Source organism: Indicator indicator, chromosome 5 (assembly GCF_027791375.1).
Source record: "Indicator indicator isolate 239-I01 chromosome 5, UM_Iind_1.1, whole genome shotgun sequence".
Classification (NCBI taxonomy): domain Eukaryota; kingdom Metazoa; phylum Chordata; class Aves; order Piciformes; family Indicatoridae; genus Indicator; species Indicator indicator.
The window spans coordinates 10467488-10492539 of NC_072014.1; the positions used below are offsets into that span (position 1 = coordinate 10467488).

The window sequence follows — 25052 nt, forward strand, 5'->3', positions numbered from 1 at the left end:
TCCACCCTATGACCTAACACCACAACATCAGCTAAACTGTGTCACCAAGTGCCACATCCAATCTTTTCTTAAAGACCTCCAGTGATGGTGACTCCACCACCTCCCCAAGAGGTGATAGTCACAAACTTGAACATAGGAGGTTCCATCTAAACATGAAGAGTGACTTCTTTTTGTCGAGGGTGGTGGAGAACTGGAATTTAAGATTAATCCCATCTCCAAAGCCCAGGCTGTCACTGGGGGCTGTCATCACCATGGATGTGTAATCCCATGGGCATGGGACTATGCTTTAGGAGATGGAAAGAGAGGAATACTCAAACACCAAGATTAGAACTGTCTAGGCAAGAAACCCACACCTTCAAAAACCAAATAAAATCAGTGTGGGGCTTTTTATTTGTTTGTCTGTTTTTCCCTAGACTTGCAGGTGGAACCTTGTTTTCTAATCCAATTTTAAACCTTTTTCTGGTGTTCTTTGCTCTGCTTTTATCAGAGCTCAAGGGAAGCAGCAGCTAAATTCCAGGTCAATGCAGTTCTCTGATAGATATCAGCACCCAGACATGTACATTGATTTTAATCAGAGGGTTGTGTGATTGTTATAAAGTATACATCAAATCTCAGCCACTTGGTAATCATCACAAGACACAGCCCATGGGGTTGGTTTTGCTCTTCTCCTGGCATGTTTCTCCTTCAGTGCTCTGCTGTCCACAGTGATGCCCAATTTTATTGACTAACAAGAAGGCAGTGGTTGCTGCAAGACCTCTTGAGATCTCCTTTTCATATGACTTTAATAAAGCAGTATGGAAAAAAGCTCTGATATTGCTACCATGACCACAATGAAACTACAGCAGTCTGTTCCTCTTCCAGATGGCTTGCAGCAGACACAAGTTGAAGTGTGCAGAGGGCAAAGCATTATACATGGCAACGATCTCGTCTGGTTCACATCAGTCATATTTACTTTGCCTTGGCATATCACAGAATGACAGAATTGTTTTGATTGGAAGAGGCCTTGAAGATCATTGACTTCAACCTTTAACCAGGTCACCACTAAACCATGTCCCCCAGCACCACATCTACGTGACTTCTTAAACCCCTTCAGGGATGGGGACTCCACCACTGCCCTGGACAGTCTGTTCCAGGGCTTGACAACCCTTTTGGGGAAAAAAAGTTTTCCTACTGTCCAACCTAAACCTCCCCTGGCATAACCAGAGACCACCTCCTCTAGTCCCATTGCGTGTTCCTTGGGAGAAGAGACTATAAACTAGTAGCTATGATGCTCCAGCATTGCTGCAGTTACTGCTGCATAGCAGCCTCTTCCTTCTCCAAAGACAGCTTCATGTCTGCTGTGACAGGTCAGTTTACAATGATTTCAATCTAAAAGCAGATGTCCATGTTTAAGAGAGGGAGTGGAAAATCCAACAGAGGTTAAACTCAGAGAAGGAACAAAGGTGGTAGAAAGCAAAGAGTATTAGTGAGGACATTTTCTGCAAGTCCTTCACTGTTTAACAACTGCAAATAGTGTGTCATCCTATTGTTTTTATCTTTGTACTTAAAATCAGATCCCTTATCAAAAAAGCCTTAAACCCAAGCTTAACCATTCCCTGTATTAAGGTATAAGATCATTTGGCCTTCTCCATTAAGGCCTCTTCCTCTTCTGTAGGCAAAATGTGTGATCCTGGCTGTCCTGGCTTGCTGAGCATGTGAGTATAAAAACAGAATGAGCATCCCTTTGGAGACTGCAAATGCTGGGACCAAAACATGAGCAACCAAGACTTCTACTTTATCTTTCAGCAGATGGGATGTGTCTGGATACAGAAATAGTGTTCTTAAAGTGAGAGCATAGAAAAGCTGTGTTTGGAGAACCCAGGAGGGAGCCGGGATAACAGCTAGCTCTCTTTGCTCACAGTATGAGAAATTCCATAAGGCAGGAGCCGATACTTTAACAAAAAGCAGGCTTCCTCTGCTTCATCTCCAGCAAACAGACATTTTGTGTTAAATAAAAATATGAGAAAAAGACCAAAAGGGACACAAGAAGCCATAAATAGTCTTTAAATGATGGCATAGTTTAAACGCAAGATGCTTGTTTCATCTTCTCTAGTTTTAAAAACAGTCACAGCTGGGTAATGGAAAGTGGATGGGTAATTGCCTGGAATCCAACAGAGGAGAAACCTTGGGTTTGTTTGCCACACCAGGTGATGTCTGCAACTGCTTGAATTCTTGCTGTGTGAAACCTGCAATACTTGCCAAGTCACAGGCACAGTGATGGGAAAAGAAAATACTCCATCACATCTGCACCAGCAGAGACTGGGTTTCAACTGTTAGCAATTTTCACCCAGCTGTTAGTGCTTTTAAGTACTAAGTGATGCACAGGTGGAGATGTAACATTATGAAATTGTTTTATAAACTCCTCTGGCCAGTGTTTATTTCCTTAGGTGCAGAACCTTTGAGCCTTGTGCTTCTTCAGCACCGCCTTTTGAAATACCTTGTCTTGATGACTCAGACACACAGTGCAGTGCCTGTTTTAGGGTAGCCACCAGGGAAGTTTTCACTGAAGGAATCTGAATGTGCCCTAGATCAGTTGGTAGTTGTGAAAATCCAGATTCTCTTCAAGCAAACAGAAATTCTCAAGATCCTTGTGGCCTCACTTCTGGGAGGCTGAGAGATGAGCTTCAGGTGTGGATTACACTATGTTCCTCGAGTCTGTGAGATAAAAGGAGGTGCGACTAGGGAAAAAAACCATCTTGCCAAACACAAAACAAACAAACGGATAAATATGAGCTGAGAAAATGTGGCAGTGGGAAGCGTGTGCATGCACCATGTATCCCTCATGATACACATTTTGTGTAACTATGCCACCTGCACTTAGCTTTTCCCAGCCCAGATGTTGTGTGGGTAGAGAGGAAGCACAGTAAGAGGAGTCTCTTGCTTCCACTAAACGGCACTGCTGTCTCCCTGTCTAGACTTACAACAGCACTGCCTGAAGAAAAAGAACAGCCAGGCCATGGTTTAGATTGACCTGATTTTCAAGGACTTCATGCTGCTGGAAAACTGAGATTTCTGAGTAACTCAGAAGGTCACTGAACATCAGATGCTGAATTTTGCTCATCACTAGTAAGAGGAATTGGCAGAGGGTGCAAGGAGACTTGACACCATTGCAGCCTGTTCTGGACACAGCTTTAATTAGTCTTCAGAGGAGGCAGTGGTTTCTTGACAGCACCTTTATGAATTGGCCTGTAAATAAATTTTATTAATCCCTGCACAGGTCACAGTGACCAGATATTCACTCAACTGCTATACCACAGACAAAGGAAGAACAGCTGGAGACAACTTAAGATAAAACAGAAGCACATTCCTTGACTTCTCTGAAGAGCATCCTAGCTGTTGTTAAGGCAGGGCAAATTTGGACTTTGGCAGTGTACTTCAGAAGAGGAAAACAATAACAGCAAAAAAACACATCAGTACCTTGAAGAGTCAAGCTTGTATTTCTAGGATGTCACTATTAAGAGGCAAATGAGCCAAGAAATATTGGGGCCGTGGTTGGCTTTGTAACCTTTTTTTTTGCCCCCGTATGCCCCATGGATGGGGTCACAAAGTTGTGTTGTAGGATCCACAGCAGCTTTTGTTGTTGAAAGTATAACTATCCTCAGGCCATCTCCTTGGTTCCTAGCTGCACTGGTATGGGAATCTGGATGCAGAGTCACACAGAGGCTTTTCTAAGACATCTAGTGTCTGAGTTGCTCACAAATGCAGTACCCATCCACTTGGCAAAGGAGAAGGGAGATGGTCAAGGCAAAGAAAAGAGACTGATTGCTATGGCAATGCCAGGAAGGAGGCAAGTGGTAAGATCTGAACGGACAACCTCTGGTGCAAGGTGCACCACCAGGGTCCTAGCTGTCTCCTGCACCTCTACAGCTAGCTGATAGGCTCATTCTGGATCAATCTGCACTTGGAGTAATCAGAAAACACCCCAAGGATTTAGAGTTTCAGATAATCGTGGAGATTTTTTTTCTTCTTAAAGTTGGCGCTATTTAGATGTCCTGGCTGCTGTGTCTGTGGCATAGCCATGAAGCTAAGGCAGGAAAAGGACTGCCATGTTCACTGTTTATAGCCATCATCAGCCCACATACACACATTGGGTGTATTTTTCCCCTTAATTCCCTTCTTACCTTCTATGCTGTTGAAGCCAGAGTAAAGAGCAGGTTTTTCTAAACACATGCTTTTCCTCCCATCTTTTGCTTACAGTTTTTTCCAGCTGAAGACCAAGGCATCAGCAAATGGAAGTGGTGAAGGACATTTAAAGCCTTCAAGTTGCAGTTCTGCACTCTTTTGACTGGATTTGACTAAGCTAAATTCCTTTTTTTTGTTTGTTTGTTTGTTTTTTCTAAGTGAAGCTGTATTGTTGCAATGGATGCTTAGGTTGCAGTGAGTGTTTTAATTGGTGTCTGCTAAACTTTCCCAAGTCTGTTCTCTAGCTTTTTAACCTAGTTGCTTCTCTGATAGCTTAATTGCAGTTCGCTCCTGCACTTGAAGCTAACAAATAGTAGAACTCTTTTTAGAAAGTTAAGTTTTACCTGTTGATATGATCTGATCATGAGCTTCTAAGAGACTAATGGTCAAGTTAGTCTAGAGTGAGTCATGATATCCAAACCATTTACTCGCCAACACTTACAAATGCACTTACAATCAGTTCTTCACACGCATTTAATCTGCTTGACCACTGCTTCCACTACAATGGCGCCGGTACGTACAAAGTAAATTAATTGAATTAAGCAGTCACTAATGCATAGACTAAAGAAAGCGAGGTGTTAAACCACTGCAGCTTGGCCCTTCCCGCTGGCAGGGGGATGATTTTCTTCGGCACAGCAAGACCCCTTAGCCATGAGCCACCAGACTAGGACCCACCAGGCTCCCCCGAGGCCAGAACCCCGCCGCTGCACCCCAAAACAGCCCCATTCGCCGCTGGCCCATAACGTGACAGGTTGTCACTCCCAACTCTCGCGAGAACTGAGTAAATGCTCTTCCCCACCCCCTAATATCGCGAGATCAAGTGCGGCACCGCCCCCTGCCCCGCCCACTTCCGGCGCCGCTGCTGAGGAGAAGGAGGGAGGGCGGGCAGAGGGAGGAGCTGCGCCGCCGTTCCCTGCCCCGGGCCAGCCCCGGGGATGGTGTTGGCCTCGGGAGCCGGGCCCTGACACCGCGCTAAGGTAGGTGAGGTCGCCCCCAGTTTTTGTGGGCCATGGCTAACTCTCTCAGCTCAGATCTGGGCCTTTCTCAGTTCCTGGGCCTTCGCTCCCCAACCTGCTGCCCCCCCAGCATCTCCTGGGGCGGCCCTGGCCCGCCAGGCCTCAGGTCCCCGACGACGCCGGAGGGGACCAACTCCGCTGGGCCTTCGGGACCACTCCCTGCCTCCACCAGGTCCTGCTCCACCGCAGGAGCCCGGCGAGTCCCCCTGCAGAAGGGCTTCCCGCTAGCGGCGGCGGAGTGGGGCAGGGCGGCCCTTTGCTCCCTCCTTTCCTCCTCCCCCCTCCTTCCTCCGGTCGCAAGGGAGCTGGAGAAATTCCGGGGTTCTCTTGCCCTTCCGTATAGATAAGCACAGTACCCCTCTATCTCCTGTTTCCCCGGTGCCGTGCAGGGGCAAAGCCTTACTTTCCCCGGTTAGCAAGTTTTGGGTGCTTCCTCGCTCTCTTCCATTGAGGCATCGCTGCAATTTCGGCGATATCTGGAGCGAATCATCGCATTTCCATACTGGTCGCACTCCTCTTTGGTTTTCCAGGATAAAGACTGAAGAAGCAGATCTATAAATATATTTAGCTATTTAATTCCCATTGAAATTGATTTCATTTGACACCTGAAAGAGTTTCTCTAGTGGGAGAGAGTGTTGTCTGCAATTTATAGTTTTTATTTGGGGGGGGGCGGGAGAGGGGATGTTGGTGTTTTTGTTTTTGTTTTTTTTTTTTTTTTCTTGTTTTCTTTTAGGAGTATGTGTCACTACTTCCCAGACTTTCCTAGTACTCATCCTCTTTAAAAAGCTGTTGCTTTTCTCTTCTAGGAGAAAAAAAAGGAGTGTTTTGTCATCATATTTCTTTTTCTGGGATAGTGATAGGAAAAAAACCTTCAGTCGAGCAAACTGGATTTTTACTAAATTTTAGTTTGTGACTTGTGTGTGTAGTGGGGCTTTTTTGTTGTTGGTTTTTGCTGGTGTTGTTTTGTGGTTTGTTGTTTGTTTATTTATTTTTTTAAATATATGTCTTGAAGCTAACATACATCCATGTCAGTTTCAGAGAATTTGACTTTTTTTGTAGATCTTACCATAGTTTCATGCTATTAGGTACTGTTGTGAAATATGTTTTTTTGCTACTCACTTATCTGTTATGCTCTTCTCCACATCCGAGTGTCATGTAAATTGTCTAATTTCTCTTTCTTGCTCCTTCACTGGTGTTTTGGTGTTAGCTAGATGTTTGGTATAAATCCATCAGTTCTCTCAAACCTGGGAAAGCCATAGAGCTGTCTCTTACAAATGTAGTGAGTAGATTGGCAGGCCAGAAGCTTATCTCCTGGTTTATGAAATGAACAAGCAAAGCAACTGCTGTTGCAATGGACTTGGTAAATTTCATTTCAGGGCTTGTTTGTGTGAAGGAAAGAAACATCCAGACACAGAGAGCTGAAGCTGCCCAAGTTACATTTTGTATCATATCTTGTCATTTTTTAGTGTGATTGTTTTCATCTTGGTGCTTTACTGGACTTTGTTTTCTGCATTATGAATATCTCAGCTGATTCTCTGTTTGATACTCTGAGGGCTGATGTTACCTGAGCATGTGTTTCATGTCTTCCTATCTGCTGCATCATGCCTATCTGGTCATCTCTCCACACTGGTTCCTGTGGAGGCTTTATGCTGACTTTCCACAAATTGGATTTCCCCCTATTTTTTTTTTTAAACTCAGCATGACTAAAGGATAAACGTTTCTCCTACCATTTTAGTTGTGATGGGGCCTAAAGGGTGTGGATCTTGTTAGCATTATGTAGGTTTTGGCCAGACTGGTAAGAAGAAGGAGGTGCCTTCAACTAGGAGCTGTATTGAAATGTATTAAGTCATGACATTGCCTTTGGCATTCTGTCTACCTTTTATTGTAATTCATCAGTGCAGTTATCTATCAGGTTGGACTGGCACAGCAAAACTGTTCAGTTATCAAATATCTGTGTGCAACTTTGTTCACTGTTGCTTTAACTGTGAAATGCTACTGCTGGGCAGCTGTGTAGATAATGGCCCTATTTGCTGTTTAAATTAATTTCCTTTCCTCTGTCCTGGTAGCTTACTCAAAGACCATTTCCTAATGCTAGAGAATTGTTCCAGGAACCCCTCCCCTTTCTCTCTCTATTTTTTTTTTTTTTTGTCTCCTCAAAAGGGTTTTCTTTTACTAGTCGGAAGTATCTCTGAATATTGTGAAGTATAGATGAGAATGGTTGTAGCAGGTTGTGTGGCCAGAGATCTGGCGGGAGTATTTTCACAGAAACACTATTGAAGGAGTGATGTAAAGCAGTGTTACACTGCAGGAGATGATGCACTGAAATTGGTTTGTAAACAGTAATGAAAGCTGAACCTTTCTCCAGCAAAACTGAACTTGCTCTTGGCCTAAGATACTGTAATTCCCTCAGAATTCACATCTGAAACAAACTCTTATTCTTCAAGAACTCTAGGCCACCCTTGTCTTTATTTCCATCATATTAACTGCATTGCTAAGAATATGATGGTAATTGTTGAATAAGGAACTAACTGTAACCTGCTTTTGTACTTCCCTTCCCTTTAGTGCTTTAGTTTTGACAGTTGACTTTGTTCTAAATATTTGTGTTCTAGATTGAAAACAGCAGTAATGCTAACTCTGGCAAGCAAGTTGAAGCGGGATGATGGTGTCAGAAGACCCCGTGCATCCAATCCAGCTTCTGACTCGACTCGGAGGGTGTCTGTTCGAGACAAGTTACTTGTTAAAGGTGAAAGGGACTTACATTTAAATATCTTGGGGTTGACGTTTATGGGTGTGCTGCCAGTAAACAATACTAAATTGCACATAAAATGATTTCTAGAAGTATTGCTTGTGACTTAACTCAGAATTTCTATTGTAGGGTATATATGGGCATATATCATATCTCCGACAGCTCATTGCCTGAGGGACGCTTACTGAATAATGCAAAACGTAAAAAAGTCTCCTACTTACTCTACTGAAAAATTAGTCCCTCACTAGAATGTGTTCTCAATTAAAAAGTGATTTAAAAAAAAAAATCACTAAATATATAGGAAGTTTGGGGTTTTTTTTGATCAAAACTGTAGCTCCCTCTGACAGGAAAGAAAGTCCCAAAAGTAACATCAATGATCTGCCATCTTCAATGGTATAAATCAGAGGCAATGGACTTTAAAAAGCTTTTAAAAGCAACGCAAAGAGGTATTTTTTTGTACTTCTGGAATCTTTAGAAGTTGAATATGAAGCTGTGGATAAAAAGCCAACTCAATTTTGTAGTATGATATGGTCCTTTCTAGGAAGGTTACTGTAGGTTGTTACCAGCTGGCTTGTCATTCGTGAGGAAAAAAAAAAAAAAACAAAACACACCAAACTTTTTACATTCTGGGGAAATGAGGTGGTTTGTGAGACAATAATTAAACTATTTTATAGTAAAATCAGGGACAGCTCTTTCTTGCTGACTTTTTTTCCTGTAGCATAGATAATCTTATATTAAAAAAATCTGTTAAGTGCTGACACTTTGCAGTTACTATGGTCTTAAACTCAGGTTTACACCCTCTGGTTGATAGTTTTAGTGCTCAAGCTGTGCAGCTCGATCTAATAGCAAGGAATGTATTGTTTAGGTTGATGTTTCTGATCAATAGTGAACGTAAAGCTGCAAATGTGTGAGCTGTCACTATTAGGATTCATGCCAATCCAAGGAAACTCACGTTTCCTGCTCTTGGGTCAGAGCAACTTGAGATGGACACTGGTATGTTTGCCTGAACTCTGAGTTAGGGTAGATTCTGTCATGTAACTGTATCCTGGGGCGAGGTTTCACTGCAAATGCTGCTGCCTCAGTGCTGTGAGAAGTGCATCAACTAGACTGTAGGAATGTTATTCACGATTTTCTGTCTTTGCAGTGTTGTAAGGACAGGGAGTTTTAATCAGTTTAAACCCTGATGTGGTAACTCTTGCAAAGGGCTTGTTTTAGACTTCCAGTTTGGAAATCCTAATTTAACTCCACTTCTGAGGGGAAAAGATTGCAGGCAGGAGTAATAAGCTCTTTAACCAGGCTAAGCTACAAAGCCAAATGACTAAAAAAATATATATATATATATATATGTAATCTGAGATTTAAACTAACCTACAGATATAGATTTAAGGGCAGAATAGCAGTGTAACATAAATACACTTCAATTACAATACCTGGTACAGTGCATAGTGACATAATAAATTTTACACTAGTGTTAGAGGAATCGTGGGTTTTGCTTTTATGACTAAAACCTTACTGGGATTTAGTTTGCAGGGGCAGGAAAGAATGTAAGCTATAGGAAATTAGTATTGGCATTATGATTGCTATGGCTACCATTAGCAAAGCAGTGCAGACCAAGTATTGAACAGGTTGAGTCCCAAACTGATACATGGTAAAAGCAGGTCACTGCTGGCATTCTTCTGACAGCTATGTGTGCCAGATCGTGATCTGATTGTGTGTGAAAGCTGCGTCATGTGGCTGTCCCAAAAGACTTGTAGGAGGAGCTGTCAGTCTGGTTAGAATGGATTCTGAACCAAAATGGGACCTGACAGTGCAAGCAGAGCAGTTTGGCATAACTACTCTGAAAGTGAGAGTGTGAAAAAGACTTATTCGGGATATTCTCTTTTGAGTTACTCCTTAAGCTAAATGTAGACCATCCAGTTAACGAAAGTTTATAGAATTTGGTCCAGCAGCATCTACAGTGTTAAGAGCTTGAGTGAAGATGGACTTCTGATGTTGATAGCATTTGTAGGTTATGTATAGATCTGCAGGAATGAGTTTGATAGCTGCTTGCTAAAGAGGTGCATACAAAGAGGGTACCTTTTACTGCTGGATTGTATGAAAGTCTAATAGACTGTTGTCTTCGATGTGGGAGGGAGGTATAAGAGTGGTTGTACTGATGGAGTTAACAGGTGACAGTTGCACAGTTAGTGAAAGGCTCAGGTCAATCTCGTGTCAATTGTGAATGACAAGATTATCTGTTCTACAAAATAAAGAAGTGCCGGCCATCAGGAAGGAAGGAAGAAAGAGGAGGAGATGAGACAGGCTTAGCACGTTCTGTGTTTGTCCCAGCAGCTGTGCTGAGGTTATGCTGCTTGAGCTCTACCTCTTAACAGTGTTAGTAAAGATGGTTTTATTTTACTATGTAAAGCCTCTGAGGTGAAGGAACAAGGCACCACAGTCATATACATTAGAAGAGCTCAGCGATAGCCATGTGCTTTTTGTAGCACACACGTGGATCCTTCTTGGCTGCAGGTAAGTCGTCTTCTGAGTCAGTAGGAGAACAGCAGGCAGCAGATCTGTGCATTGTCCTCCACACATGGTGTGCTATCCTGGAAGCTTAGCTCAGAGTGATTACTGGCACAGTACCCTGAATCCCTCCAGCCTTGTGAGCTGGTAGTAGTCTATGAACCAAGGTCAGAATAGCTGATGGCCAGGTCAAGTGCTGCTGCTGATGTGCTTGGGAGATACTTGCCTATTCCTGATCCACAGTAAATTGGTGATAGTCTAATAAAGTCTGCAGATAGATGTCTGCCAGTTTTACTGGAAATAATGCCCAGATGAAGAGAGTGTGTGGTTAATATCTGGAGGTAAAGACAGCCTTGTTTGTGTTGAGAGTCCTGTCCAGGGAGGCATTACAAGATCTCTTTGAAGGGTGTGTTGCCACACTGATAACCCTGAAGTCCTCAGATATACCATGTACACTGGTAAATACATCCATGACATTTTGATTGTGGGATAGATGGTTTTGACCTCAGCCACTGATAAGCATAGATGGTGTGTACAGACTTCTAGAGATTTGGCATAAACCTACTATATGTCTGCAAACTGGTACTGCCTTGAAGTAGGAAAAAATAATTTAGATATGACGTTAGCTGTATGAATGAGAAGAAAATTCAAAGTCAGTATCTGAAGTACTTTTATTAAAACTGGAAGTATGTGGGCTATCAGCTGTCATCAGGCACTGTCCTTGTCTTTAGTGATGGTCACAAGTTAAATAGTCCTTTTTCCCCACTGTGCCCTTTGTTAGTTTTTCTGAGCAGTTATTTTGATTGCTTACATGTCTAATGTGGTTATACAGTACAAAGAAGGGCTTTGAAGCTTGTGAAGGGTCTAGAGCACAAGTCTCAAGAGGAATGGCTGAGGGAACTGAGATTGTTTAGTCTGGTGAACAGGAGGCATAAGGAGATTTTTCGTACTCTACAACTCCCTGAGAAGAGGTTGTAGTGAGGTGGGGGGTGTTGATCTCTTTCTCAAGTAACAAGTGATGGGATGAGAAGAAACGGCCTCAAGTTGTGCCAGGGGAGGTTTAGATTGGGTATTAGGAAAAATTTCTTCACTGAAAGGATTGTTGTGCAAGGGAGCAAGCTGCCTAGGGAAGTGGTTGAGTCAACACTCCTGGAGGGCTTAAAAATATATGTAGATGCAGTGCTCAGGGACATGGTTTAGTGGTGACCTAGCAATGTTGGGTTAATGGTTGGGCTTGATCTTAAGTCTCTTGCAGGCAAAACTTGTCCCAGAGCAGCTGTTGTTTCATGGCTTAGATTGGTGTATTCTTTGCTGTGTGAAAAACTGGCTGGAGCCCAGAAAGTTGTGCTGAATGGAGTTAAATATAGTGATGTTTCCCAAGACTCAGTTTTGGGGCTGGCCTTTGTTTAATATCTTTTTCAGTGATCTGGATGAGGGGATTGTGTGCTTCCTCAATAAGTTTGCAGGTGTCAACAGATTGGATGGGAGTGTTGAACTGCTTGAAAGTAGGAAGGCCCTGCAGAGGGATCTGGACAGGTTGGATCAATGGGCTGTGGTCAATGATATGAGGTTTAACAGACCAAATGCTGGGTCCTGCAGTTGGGTCACATCAACCCTGTGCAAAGCTACAGACTTAGGGCAGTGTGTCTGAAAAGTTGCATGGCAGAAAAGGACCTGGGGGTGCTGAACATGAGCCAGCAATGTGCCCAGGTGGCCAAGAAGGCGAACAGCATCTTGGCCTGGATCAGGAATAGTGTGGTCATCAGGAGAAGGGAAGTGATCATACACCTCTGATTATTTTTTTTGTTTTCAGTGTACCTGAAGCATGAAGTGATACATTGCAGAGTTAGAGATTTCCAACCACAGTGGAGCTTTCTAGTGTTTGATGTCAGCATACTAAGTTTTGTAACAGTGTATAGAAGCTGAAGCATCTGAATTGGTGCTTGTTTAAAAACAATAGAAAAACAACCTCAAAAAAATCAAAATACAAACGTTAGAAATAAGAAAGAAAATAGGCATCTCTTACTTTATTGAAAAACTGGAAGTGCTGGGGGTTGGTTTGATATCTAATACAGATCAGTATGGTTGTACAGCTCAGAGCAAAGCAGGAAAAGCTGTAAAGATAGATGGATAAGGATTAGGAGGCAAACAGAATTATACAGCTAGAATTACTACGTAGAAAATGGAGATTTTTTTTTTGTCAGTGTCAAGGTATTTAATCTCTAGTAGTCTTAAAGATGTACATTAAAGAAAAGCCTAAACAGGAAAGAAATTTTTGGATAAAACCACAGAGAAATAAGTATTGCTGTGAATGAGAACATTAATTTCAGTTGAGGAAATCATACTTCCATTTCGTGTACTTCAAAACAAACTTCAGTGGGAAGCGTAGGGCTTGACTTGATGTGGCATGGTTAATAAACAAAGCACTTCTGTGTTCTGACTTGTTGATGTGGGGTAGAGGAAGGAGCAGAACAATGTGATTGTAATCTGTACATTTCTGAATATAACATTTATATGGGTGTCTCATAAACCTGCACACATCAGGAGTGTGTGTTCCACATCTGTCCTGAGAGTTATCATGGGTAGGCAGAGTTGTTGTTTGTGAAATCATTTATAAATAGCTCTGGTTGCTTGTGTTAGGTTTAGCTTTCTCCTCTTTTAAAAAAGGTCCTAAGCTGCTTCTGATATGCAATCAGTTTGCATTCAGCTCTTCATTCACAAGTCTGTAGTAGGTTTAAATTCAACCCTTGCCTTTTTACTGGTTTTGTGGTTTAAAAGAGCCTTTGTAACTGTTCAGCCACTCCTGTATCAAAAGCAGGACTCTGCAAACATACCTGCAGAGGTATACCAGGGTGTGCTCCTGCAACAGATCACGTAAGGTTTCAGGAACATCAGCCTGGCTGTTGGGGAACTGGTCTGGGCTGACTGCACCTGAGGGTTTGTTGTCTTTCTTTAACCCTGCAGAAGCTCTGGCCTGTGTCTGCACTTAAGAGCATTCAGGCCTACCCAGGATGGCTTATCAGAGTGGGTGCAGGGCCTTGCAGTGCTCTGGGGTTTGCCACTTCTTGGCAATAAGCCTTCTTGACTACAAGAGAGGTTCAGATGCTTCAGGGTGTTTCTAAGCCTGTGCTGAGTGGGCACTGATGAGCACCGTTTTCCTGTGGCAGTTCTGAAGTGCTTTCACACAATATTTCAGAGACTTGAGTTATAGGTTTGTTTTGTCTCTGCATCAAAAGAAACAGTGAGGATCCTGACTGGATTGCAACACACATACCGATTGTCTACAAAATCCAATGAAAAGCAGTGGAATTGAATTTTCTTTACTGCCTATCTGTAGTTAGTGGTTTTTTTTTTTTTGATAGAGAAGGCCAGGAAGATTGTGAGATTAAGTTTGCATTTTAATTTAGTGAGGATTTTGGAGGTCTTGAAAGTTCAGTGCAGTAGAGCTCTAATTGTTTCTTCTATATTTTGCTTATTTATGAACCTATTAAACCTCTTAAGTTGGCAGGCTGTACAAGGAGCATTTTCTTATGGAGAATAGTTCTGTCAGTGGTATTATTTTAGTAGAAGCTACATAGCTTAAAACATCAGAATCTTAACGGAGCTCGGATGAAGTGGTTAAAATGTTTGCTTTCTGACAAATAGAAAATACAAAGATGATTTCAGTTTTAAGATTGCTGCTGCCAAAGAGTCTTGGAATTTGTAAAACTCACGAACACTGCAGCTTTGGCCCATTAAATATGCTAGTTCTTCTTAATTGCCAGTATTTATATGGCACAGTTAATAGTAACATCTGTTTCCTTACTTGATGTTACTTTAAAAATGTAGGTTGAAGCATGTCTCTACCTTTTTTTCCCTTTATAAAGTTCCTTCGTTCCTAGTTTCAGTGGTTTCTTGGCAGGGTTGACAAAAACCTTAATTTTAGGGACCTTGTTTTAGTCCACTTTCATGTGGATTGGTTACGGTAGCCTTGCCTCGTTTTGCACACCTTCAAAGAAAGACTATGTGCTGTTCCCTACTTGTGGGTGTGAGCACTTTCATTTTCATGTTTTCACAAGAAAACCCACTCATTCTTGTGCCAAGACAAAAGGAAACAGAAGTGTGAATGTGTCAGAGGACATTCTTCATACTTCAAAGCAATTACGGTGATCAGTAAATTCTCTACTGAACCTTGCAGGATGCAGAAGTGAGGCCCCGGCTCAGCAGAGCTGCTGCAGCAGTGCCATTGCTGGGTTTGAATATGTTGTGTCCTTTGGTGCTTCTCTTCTCCACTGCCCTTTTTTTAGAACTGAAGCAAGAGGCAGGCAGGGTTCATTAAGCTGAGCAATGCACAAGCAATAAGGAAAGCAGTCAACACCTTAAAATAAGAGTCAGGTCCTAAACTGTACCTTGTAGAGATGATTAATGATGCCTTCCAGTATTAAAGGCTGGTGAGCTTAAAGAGAAAGGGGTGAGAGAATACTCTTATGATGGGTTTGTATAGCTGCAGCCTTCAGAAGTTGGTTATATCTTCTCTTGCTATAAATGAAATCCCATTTTTTGGTATATGATAAAGACAACGCTCTTGGAAAACTTAGCAAAAGTAGGGCCCTAGTATGGTGTGGTGTTCACTGTTTTGGTTAAATCAGCTGTGCCTCTTGTAGTGGTGCAGAGTGAGGGATGGTAAAGAGTGCAGCTGTGAACTTTTTAGATAAATGTGAGCCAAATAAACTCACTGCAAAAACTAGCCAGGTCTGGTAAGCAAGGACACAAGAAAAGTTCTAGGGAATTAGCTCTTAACTGTGATCAGATCAGTTTGAATTCTGTGCCGAGAAATCGCCCCCTGTATCCTAAATTGGATTACAGGTTTTTTCAGATGTATGTTTTTGAGAGTTAGTGTTGAAATCTGTTTACATGTTGTTAGCCCCTTCAAAAAAAAATGAGCTAGGTCTGTGCAGAAATCAAGTGGCGGGGGGGGGGGGAGGAAGGCTACTGGAAATGCAATGATATCAAGTTTCCTAGAACTTCAGAAGAAGGAAATATCTTGGTGTTTCTCATTCACACTTCTGTGAAATACAGGTAGTTGAAAGTAAGGCTTCAACAAAGTACACAAAAGAGGGAGAAAGCAGGGAGTCTTCAAGAGAAAGTAGCATGGCAGAGAAAGAGCTTATGAATAAACTTCTCTTCCTAGGAGCTATGCAACTGTATCAGGGTATTTCCTTTCTTTTCTGAATAGCTTTTAAGTTTTATGCATGGGAAATACAATAAATAGAAATTACAATTGAACAAAAGTGCCTGTCTATAGCAAGCTGTGCTCCCCAGAGAACTATCCAGGAGACACAGGAGCAAATACTCTTAGTGCTGCTGTGGTTTTGTTCAGCAGTGCAGTGGTTTGGGGGAAGTTGCTCAGTGGATGTGGTTTTTGTCACTGACCAATGCACGTTGCAGTGCCAGGTGCTTGAAATGGAAGTTTGTCTTTCACTGTGAATTTGGTGCTCCTAATGCTGGTCTCTGCAGGCAGGACCACAGCTGGTATGATGGTGCCCTTGAATTAGGATTTCAGTAGCTGGCTTCAAGTGTGCAGGACACTTTATCATGTCTGGAGGCTTCCCTACAAAGGCGGTGCATAACCTTGGCCCTGTGTAGTTTATGGCAGAAGAGCATTGGAGTAGATGCTGGAGAGTAGGGATGCTTATGCAGGCTGTGAACCTCCTGTCCTTGTTTTCAGCACTGGACTCTCACCTGGATCCTTGAGGATTTTCCACCCTTGTATTTTGCAGGCTCTAGAATTCTGGCTCTATGTATTTTAGTGCCTTATATAGGCAAGTTTGGATATGCCTTTTGAAATGCCAATGCTCTGTGTATTAGAAGCCTTAATGCTTCAGTCTTGGCAGAGCTGGACCTCCTAATCACAGTAGGATACATTTGCCTTCTCTACAGGGCAAATGAGCATTTTTGTAATGAATTGCATGTCGTAAAGAGAAATTTCAAGGTAATACTCCCTTGCAGTTTAGTTACATTTTTAAGTAAAATGTGATTTACAGGGTGGCTTAAATTAGATCTGCCAATTTGGTCTTCAAGAATGGCTTTATGCTTGCATAAATAACAGTATTTATCTCTCTTTTTTTCCTTCTTTCAACAGAGGTTGCAGAACTTGAAGCTAATTTACCTTGTAAGTATAGCATTTAATAGCATGCATTTTAAAGGGTAAAGGATCATTGAACTAGATGTTTTGACTGAAATGCGAATGCTAATGATATTTATTAACTTCAGGGGAAGCTGAGCAAAACCCTGCCACTCAGGCTTGAACTGGTTTTCTTTGTCGCTCCCTGTTAAAAGATTGTAGAGAGGTGGACCCTTATTAGTGTCCTTTGGGAAGCATTATAGATCATTTGGGTCCAGAATTTGAGTGCTGGTGGAATGGTAGCTTGCCTCTCATGAAACATCCACAAGATACCTGAAACTGACAAGTGCATTTATTTTTATTGCCTCACTCCTGGTTTGTTTGGTTTTTTTTTTTTTTGTGTGGTGTTTCTGTTTGTTTGTTTTCCTTTCTTCATTCTCTCTGTTTCAAAACAGATTCTGATTTAGAGGCAGAGAAAATAGCTCCATTCTCAGGAAACGTATTTAAGCCAACCTAATGCTTTCTCACTTCATATGCAAACGGTAGCCTGATACTTGTGTGTTACTTGTGAAATTGCTCATTGCTGCTAAACTAAAGGTAGATAGCTAGATCTGTTTGCTGTTCCTTAGCCTAGGAAAGCCTAGTTCTGTCATGGACAGGAGAACATAGAGCTGTTTTACAAAGGGGAGTGAAGTTCTTAATGGTTTGTATACGTCGCTAAGGGTCATTGTTGACAGTGAAGCTGAGCTGTTGCCGAGTTTTCTTTCCCTTCAAGCACTGACCAGCGCAGCATCCTTCTGCCATGAATTCTTGGAATACAGGCAAGCACAAGTGATTGCCTGGTAAGCTCAGAAGTATGTTCAGAGACCATTGCTTGCTCTACATAACTTCCTGTGGTGCGCATCCCTGTTTCAGAGCAATCTAAGATGTTTTCCCTGCAGGGAGAGAGGCAGAGCTGCTTGCAGCAGGCAGAGTGTACGTGCAGGCTGTTCGCATGCTGCGCAGTCACGCTGTCTTGTCCGTCTGCTTATCCTGTAAGGGAAAGCAGTGGATATTCTCTCTGATTATGCCGGCAGGTAGCTTGGGATGTTTCTAGTCTTTCCCCATTTAAGGAAAGCTTTTACCATATTTTTTTAATCTTTTCAGGTTATATTTCTCTGTACCACTTCTGATAAGCGTCTTCTATTTGCTAATGATTCTAAATCCAGATCAATGTGCAGATCCTAAAAGTCAGGTTTTCAGTGTCCAGACAGCCTGATGGGAGGAATTCCGAAGGGAAAAATACAGAGCAGAAGCTGCAAAAAGGGAGGGCAAGAAGCCATTATTTAACGCTTCCTTTCTGTATCCACATCTTTTTTTTTTTTCTTTTATGGCAGTTAAAGAGACTTTACTTGTAGTGATTTTTAACTTCTGTTAAACTTTTTTGTTTAGACTCTGATAGTGAGACACATCAGGATTTGTAGTTACTGCAATGTGAATGCATTACTAGGGTTTGTGTACAGCTCTGGTTATTTTTACGGGCAAATAGGCTCTAGATCTCAGAAACGTAGCTCCTTGACTACAGAAAAGAACAGACAGCTCAATGGGTTAAGAAGCTAAAGGCTGCATGACAGATTCTAATGTATCCATGGATATACACATCTTCTAGTGCCAGCTTGACAGCTTGTTTCTGTCATAGTCAAGAAAGGCCAGTTCTGTGCAACTTGGTTTGTGGCATCAAATGCAAACAAAAGGCTGTTATGCTGTGAACTTGCAGCTGTTGAACTGAAACCACTGACTAGTTTCATCAGATTGATGTTTAATCTTTCCCCCCCACTCGTTTTCTCCTTTCTATTCTTACATTCTTGTAGTCTGAGAATAAAAACATAGTGTTTGCTTTGTAATGCTGTTCCGTAACTTTTGTTGTTAATGTGTGTAGTTGGGTACGCAGAAGCAACTTCAGCATGACAGCTGAATAGAGATTTCACTGGCTTTTGGATGAGGCTTTCAGTAAAGCTTGTTTCTGGTTTATACCTTGCAGCTATCAGTAATTCTTTGTTAGCACAAGGCCATGGTGGCATGACTTCTTGCAGACTGCAGTCTATGATCAAACGTTAAGATACATGCATTTCTTCACGTGTGCAAATGTGTAAGGAAGAGATGCTCATTTTACATGCTATCATCTTAACATGTAGTTACAACCTATGTGGAAGAACAAGTCCTTTGGCATTGCAAGGTCTTTGAGACAGTTACTCAGTGGAAATAAGCTGCTTCAAAGCTCAAAGTGAAGTGCCATTACTGCAGGTGACCTCCAACTGTGTCGGGAAATGCTTAGAGACAAAGTGTAGGAGGAAATCACCTGACTTGGAAGGTAGGGGAGTGAATTTGGACAGTGTGAAAGGTAATATAACAGTGAAAACCCAACTGTTTGATGCAAATTGTTCTTTTGCTTCACAGGTACATGTAAAGTGAATTTTCCTGATCCAAACAAGCTTCATTACTTTCAGCTAACTGTAATCCCAGGTAATTTTTTTAAAATATGTTGCTTTTTGTTTCTGTGTGTGTTGGTGCTTAGGAAGTGTAATTTGAAGAGGTTGCTCAAGAATTGAATAAGCTTTCTAATCAAAGAAAAACTGGCTGTAATCCAGTGATCGTTTAACAGAGGCAATGGAGAAACTGGGCTGGATTTGAGAACTAGATGCCAATAAAAAGGCCACCAAAATTGAGTGGGTTTAGGAAATACTCAGCTCGCTTGCTCACTTAGAAATTTTCTCTCAGCCAATTGCAAATCACCTTGTTTTATTTGCTGAGAAAAATCTTGGAGTACTTCCAGAGAAATTACTGTACTGCAGTCATGTGTGGTACAGATTTGTTCTTTCCTACCTATTGCTTGATTATGCTGAGGTGAAGAGATAGATGATATATAACACTGCTGGAAAACTTCAAAGGTAGGCATGTCTGAAGTCTTTGAATATTTAATTATGTGGAAATTGCATCTTTTATTATTAATACAACTTAAGTACACTGTGAAGCTTCTGCTGGCATGCTGAGCAATAAAAACTTTTTTGGAATTTACCATTTCCACCTAAGTTTCTTAATAGTTGTCTGAAATCAGAGTTTGCTTACATAGCTGTCCATTTTAGAGTAGACAGATGTATTTGTGTTTTATAGAGACGTTTGCATGGAAGATTATTTAAAGTTCATATGCACTTCCTTTTGCTGTGTGTTACCTTTTCAGACTTTGCAGATACTCAGAGGATTGACATGTGAAGTACAGTGAATTGAGTTAGACGTGCTGGGATCTGTCTTTCCCTGCTAAATAATTCTTCTAGATGCACGGTTTTTGTAGATGCTTATTGATGACAGAATTCAGATGCAATATGGCAGACATCCTGATTTCTTACCTATAGAAATAATGATTTAAACTGAGCAGGGCGATAGAATTCAGGATCTTGAAGTCAAACGGGCACTAGATGTCACTGTTGCTGCTTATTACCCAAAATCAATTAGTACTTCCTCAGCAGTAGGAATCTTGGGTGGTCTTTGTTAACATGGCCATTCATGGGACTCCTTTTTGTGATGGAAAACTGAGTAAGGCTGCCCTAGTCAGTGTAATCAAAAATAAATGCAAGTGCTGTTACAGAACTTTTAACCTCTCATTCTGTGTGTGAGAGATACATTTACTTGACCAGTGTTAGTCTGCTTGCACCAAATGTCCTTCGGTTTATATGATGCTGCCTTATATTTTGGGAGAGAATTGACTTTACAGGATTGTCACTGTGTGGGTTAGGGATATCTTGAAGCAGTGATAGCTTCCTCATACTAATTCTAAGGTCCAAATACAGTCATTTTTTTGGTTTGTGTTGCAGTCAGAGGACAGTCATTGAGTGCAGAGCATGGGTTTAGCTTCATTGCTGAAATGGTCTTGGGAATGAGATGATCTTAATTAACATTTTGTTAAGCTAAATATAGCAGCACAGCTGAAGTCTCTGCACTTGCAGTTTGATCGAAGTAAACATCTATTTTCAGCTGTGTGTAATTCAGGTACAGAATCCTGTGATCAGCTGCATCTTAGCACAGCTCTCTAAAGGCAGAATGCAACACATACCAAGAAAATCTTTCTAACTCTGATTCCTTTTGTTATTGAGGATTTTTTTTCAGAGTATGCTAAATCTTAGTTTTCTGTAAGATAGCAGAGAGGCAGTTAAGCGATTGTCAAAGAATTTTTCTTGCTCAAATAGGCCAAAGTCTTTGCTTGAGGCAACTATTTTTGTAGTGTATTTTTTCATCAGTCCAGAGGAAGCACCAGTTTTCTTCCTCCTGCCTGGAACCCTCTCTTGTATTGAGGAGCTGAGTTACTTCTAGAAATCCTGGTCATAAATCTGGTTCTTAAGGGAGTGCTTTGCAAATACCTCTGCTGCTTTCCAATTGTGTAACAAGAGCTGGGCTCAGCGCAGCTGTGGCTGCCAAGGCATGTCTAGTGCTGCCATGCAGTTCTTATTGCTAGGGCTTGTGTACTACGTGTGGGTAAGCCAAGGTTGGTAGCCTGCGCAGCAGAGAGGCTCTTGGTGGCTCACTTCTTAAGGTGATCAGTTTCTGTAACTGCAGGTAAACAGACTGCACCTTCCTGTGACAGATTGGGTAGAGGAGTGCTAATTATTTTATGTTCTTTTTATGTTCTGATTTAACATTAGAGCAGGAATTCTGTATCCACATTTTATAAGGAACCTTACACCAAGGCAGTTTCTGAAAGTAGTCAGCTGTCAGGGTACCATGAGGTGGTGACTGAAGATACTTAACTGTAGAAATGCCTTTTGCAGTCAGTGTTCTAGCCTTGTTACTGAGAAACCCTGTTCTTGGGTGCATTGTTTTATTCAATCACTTTGAATGTGTCTGCTCTTGAAAGGACAGTGAAGGAAGTTTCTTTAGTGTTCTCAAAAAAAGGATTAATTTGAATAAGAAAATAAGCTTCGCCATCAAATACTCTCAGCTCTCTTATTCTCCACTTCTCACAGTAACCTTTCTTAGTGTTTAATGTTACAGAATTCTTCTGGTGACAGTTTTAAATTTCATTTTAAATTGTAGAAAGTCTTAGAGTGACTGCTTATTTCACATAAAATGCTACTTGTTCTGAGTGCACCATGCGTGGATATCTAGTAGCACAATCTAGAAAATTAGGGAAATGGTCTAATATCTTAGAGTTCAAACAGATCAGTCATCACCAGGTTACCTTACAGGATACAGCTAACTGCACTTTATCCTCTACTATGTAACCCCCTATAATGGCTTTTTAACCAACTGTCAGAACTCCTTACTGTTTCCAAGTGTCGCTTCCCAACATAAGCAATCACAAGAAACACCATTGTGTGCTTGCACAGGCAGAAGCCTGCTGCTGATTCATCCTGGTAAAGAGGAAAGACCAACTCTGTTAAGGTTGCTCAGGGAGTCCATCAGCAGAAGAATATTTTCCTTAGCATAATTTCAGTAATTCCTTGATTTTTCTGGACTTGGAGCAAAGTGTGCAGCAGCTTTTTGTATTCCACCCAGCTAATGTGAAATAGATGCCTGTTGATGGATGTCTCCAAAAAAAATCCTCGGATTTAAAGAATGCTCAGTGTAATACAGTTGTCCAAAAGAAACGTCCAAGAACAGCACCAAGGGAGGAGAGCTTGCCAGAAGACTGTCAGATTCCTGCCAGTCGTGCAGCAAGAGAAAAACCACTTTCCACATCTCTTTGCATACTGAAAACACCAGGTCCACAGACTCTGTGGTGTGCAGGAGCATTAAGGTAGGCCCTTAACTCCAAGCACAGACAGCAAAACCACTTTGACGTTGCTTAAGAGAGGCACAAGGTGGCAGGGGGAAAGCTGAGCAGTTGGTCTTAGCTTTCTCTGCTCTTCCTCATCCTTTAGACCTAGCTCAGGATAGATCCACTTCCTCCCAGCCACAGCAGAAACTCCCAGTGTCCACATGCAGGAAGGAATTGGATAAGGTGAGCTCAGCTGAAGGGGGCAAGCCCTTTCTCACACAATGAGTGCAGAGTTTCCGGCAGGATTACTGAGATGAAATGGTGTTCAGAGGAGTTAAATTACTACCAGTGTCAGCAGAAAGCAGTAGGATCAGATGGTCTAGGGATAATTCTTTTTCTCTGCAAAAAAGTTTTAGATTAGCTCAAGCACTTTCTAACTGTGTATTAACACCTCCAGAGGCCATAAGAGATTCATTATGTATTAATTATAGAATTACTTATTCTGTATAAGACTGAAAGACTTGGAGCACTTCAGACATTGCACTTCACACTGCAGGTCACTTCCACATGCTTACATGTTTGAATTTCACTCAGGCAACTCATTGTTGTCTTGCACTACTACTCCTTTTGTTTCAGGTTTATCTTGGCATCATTCCATGGTACCACTAACAAAAAAAAAAAAGTACACTGGGTACCCTACTGATTCTGTTATAAAGTAAGCAAGAACATATTTACCAAATCAGATGAGTAAAATGTCTCTCTTCCCATTTTTTTTCCCCACAATTCTCCCTGTATGTTTGTAAATCTTTTCACTGAACAGCAATAAAGCATGCTGCTCATCGGCAATCACTCAAATGTATATTAAAAATTCCTATCTCTGGAGAGCCTCGGCTCCCAGCCAGAAATCTTGCAACACATTAACAGGATGAGCCTTCACAATGAAGTCGTCTTACAGCATCTTGAGCCAATAAAGAGCTTCTCCTATATACTAGTTTCTTTCCCTGTGTCCCACAACATGAATACAGATGGGGACAAAGACCCTCAATTTTTTTAGGCATGTAACAGTGGTGGGAAAAACTAAAGTTCTGGCAAAGTTCATAGTGAGGAAAGTACTATAAATAAGAGAGTCAAAGAAAATAGCTTTAGCACATAACTTAGGAAGTTGGCCACTGATGAGACTTTTGCAAAAAGGGACCATGTCTGAGATCTAGTTTTCCTCCTCCTGCTGAAATTTATGTCTTCAAGCCCTATTAATAGAGCAACCATCTTTTCCCACTCTGGTTTCGAGTTTCATTCTCAACAGCCTGACTCTGAATTGCAGTTTGTGTTTTTAAGGTGCTTTGGCTAAGAATGCTGTGAAAATACTAATTTTATTTTTTTTTAATTTAAAAGAAAATACAAGATAATTAACACAGGCCACAAAGGATGTACTTTTACTAGCAACTCCTCAAGTCAGCAGTGTTTAAATGCTCAGCTGTGCTCACCAACATTTGCCATTTTTATGGCATGTAAACCAGAAAGCAGGCTCTTCATTAATTCCCTCCAGAACAGGACTCTAAAACAATCATGCTAACCCAAAACTACCCCAGCTATCTGGGAATTGCAGGAAATTTGCATTGGCTTTGCATATTTTTCTAGTTTTCTTTGTATGCCAGCTTTTTAAACTCATGTTTTTATTTATTTATTTGATTTCCCCCCCCAGATCATTACCATATTTTAGCCAGTTTCCAATTTTTTCCTCCAAATATTAGTGCATCAGGCAGGACTCTGACCATATTCTAATCATTTCTCTCCTTATTTTTCCTAGCTTTTGATCCAGTAAGGTACTGGCAGAGATAATAACAGAGGCAAATAGTGGCATAAGGATATTTTTCAATGACAGGATGATTGTTTCAGGTGACAAAAGAAAGAAGCTTCTCACAGCAGAGAATGTGAGCAGCGTTGTTCACTGAGGCAGTAAAATCTTATCTGTTTCCTTAATCATTCCTTCCTGAAACAGTGTCTTGCTTTGAGCGTTCCACACACTAGGCAGGGAACAGTTTCATCAAAAGGATATTGGTATAACTCACCTTTTACATCTCATTCTTTAGAAATGCATTACACTGAGATAAAAATCAGTAAAGTATTTGAAAACAAAAGACAAATGCTTTTATCTTGCTTTTCTTCCCATGAAAATCGGTGTGCTTGGATTTACCTCTACCTGGTGAAGCTTTGTGTGTCTGAGAAGACTGCTTGATAAATCAAACATAGTTCAGAACTGAACTGGAGTGGAAATGGGGAATGTATTTGAAAAGCTTATGTTCTGGACAGGTTATTAAAGTGAGATTGGCAGTAGCAAGGCTTGCAGCTTTGCACTGCGCAGTTTAGCGTGGAGGCAGCTGCAGATGTTGCTGGCTCTCTTTCCCCTACAGCTGAGGGTCTGTTATTTAACAAGGTGGTATCCTCTCCTTCTCAGTAAGTCAGCTGATGAGACACAACAAAGAGGAGGAGGGTGTCTTGTGCCAGTGGCCATTACAATGTGGAAGCTACAGGCTTGTGGTGACGATGGTGAAATTGTAGCGTGGAGTGAAACCTGAGCAAGTGGATGTGGTGTGTTAGTTGGTGGGAGAAAATGAAGGTTGTGCTAAATCTGTGTAAGGGACTGGGGAAGGCAACAGGTCCAAAAGACACCATCCTGAATGAGGATTTTGATGACCTATATTAGGTCATAATAAGAAAACTGGTTTTAATCTT

At 41.5% G+C, this 25052-nt stretch overlaps 1 protein-coding gene across 1 annotated transcript in view; it reads left to right on the plus strand.

Annotated features, from left to right (window-relative positions):
* The first annotated feature begins 5135 nt into the window (after positions 1 to 5135).
* Positions 5136 to 25052, plus strand: part of UBE2F (ubiquitin conjugating enzyme E2 F (putative)) — an 84269-nt gene continuing 64352 nt past the window's right edge. Inside the window, exons 1-4 of the mRNA XM_054381056.1 lie at positions 5136 to 5198; positions 7847 to 7980; positions 16610 to 16639; positions 19028 to 19093. Of these exons, the coding sequence (XP_054237031.1) occupies positions 7863 to 7980; positions 16610 to 16639; positions 19028 to 19093 (214 nt within the window). The 5' untranslated portion in view covers positions 5136 to 5198; positions 7847 to 7862. The remainder of the gene's footprint in view (positions 5199 to 7846; positions 7981 to 16609; positions 16640 to 19027; positions 19094 to 25052) is intronic.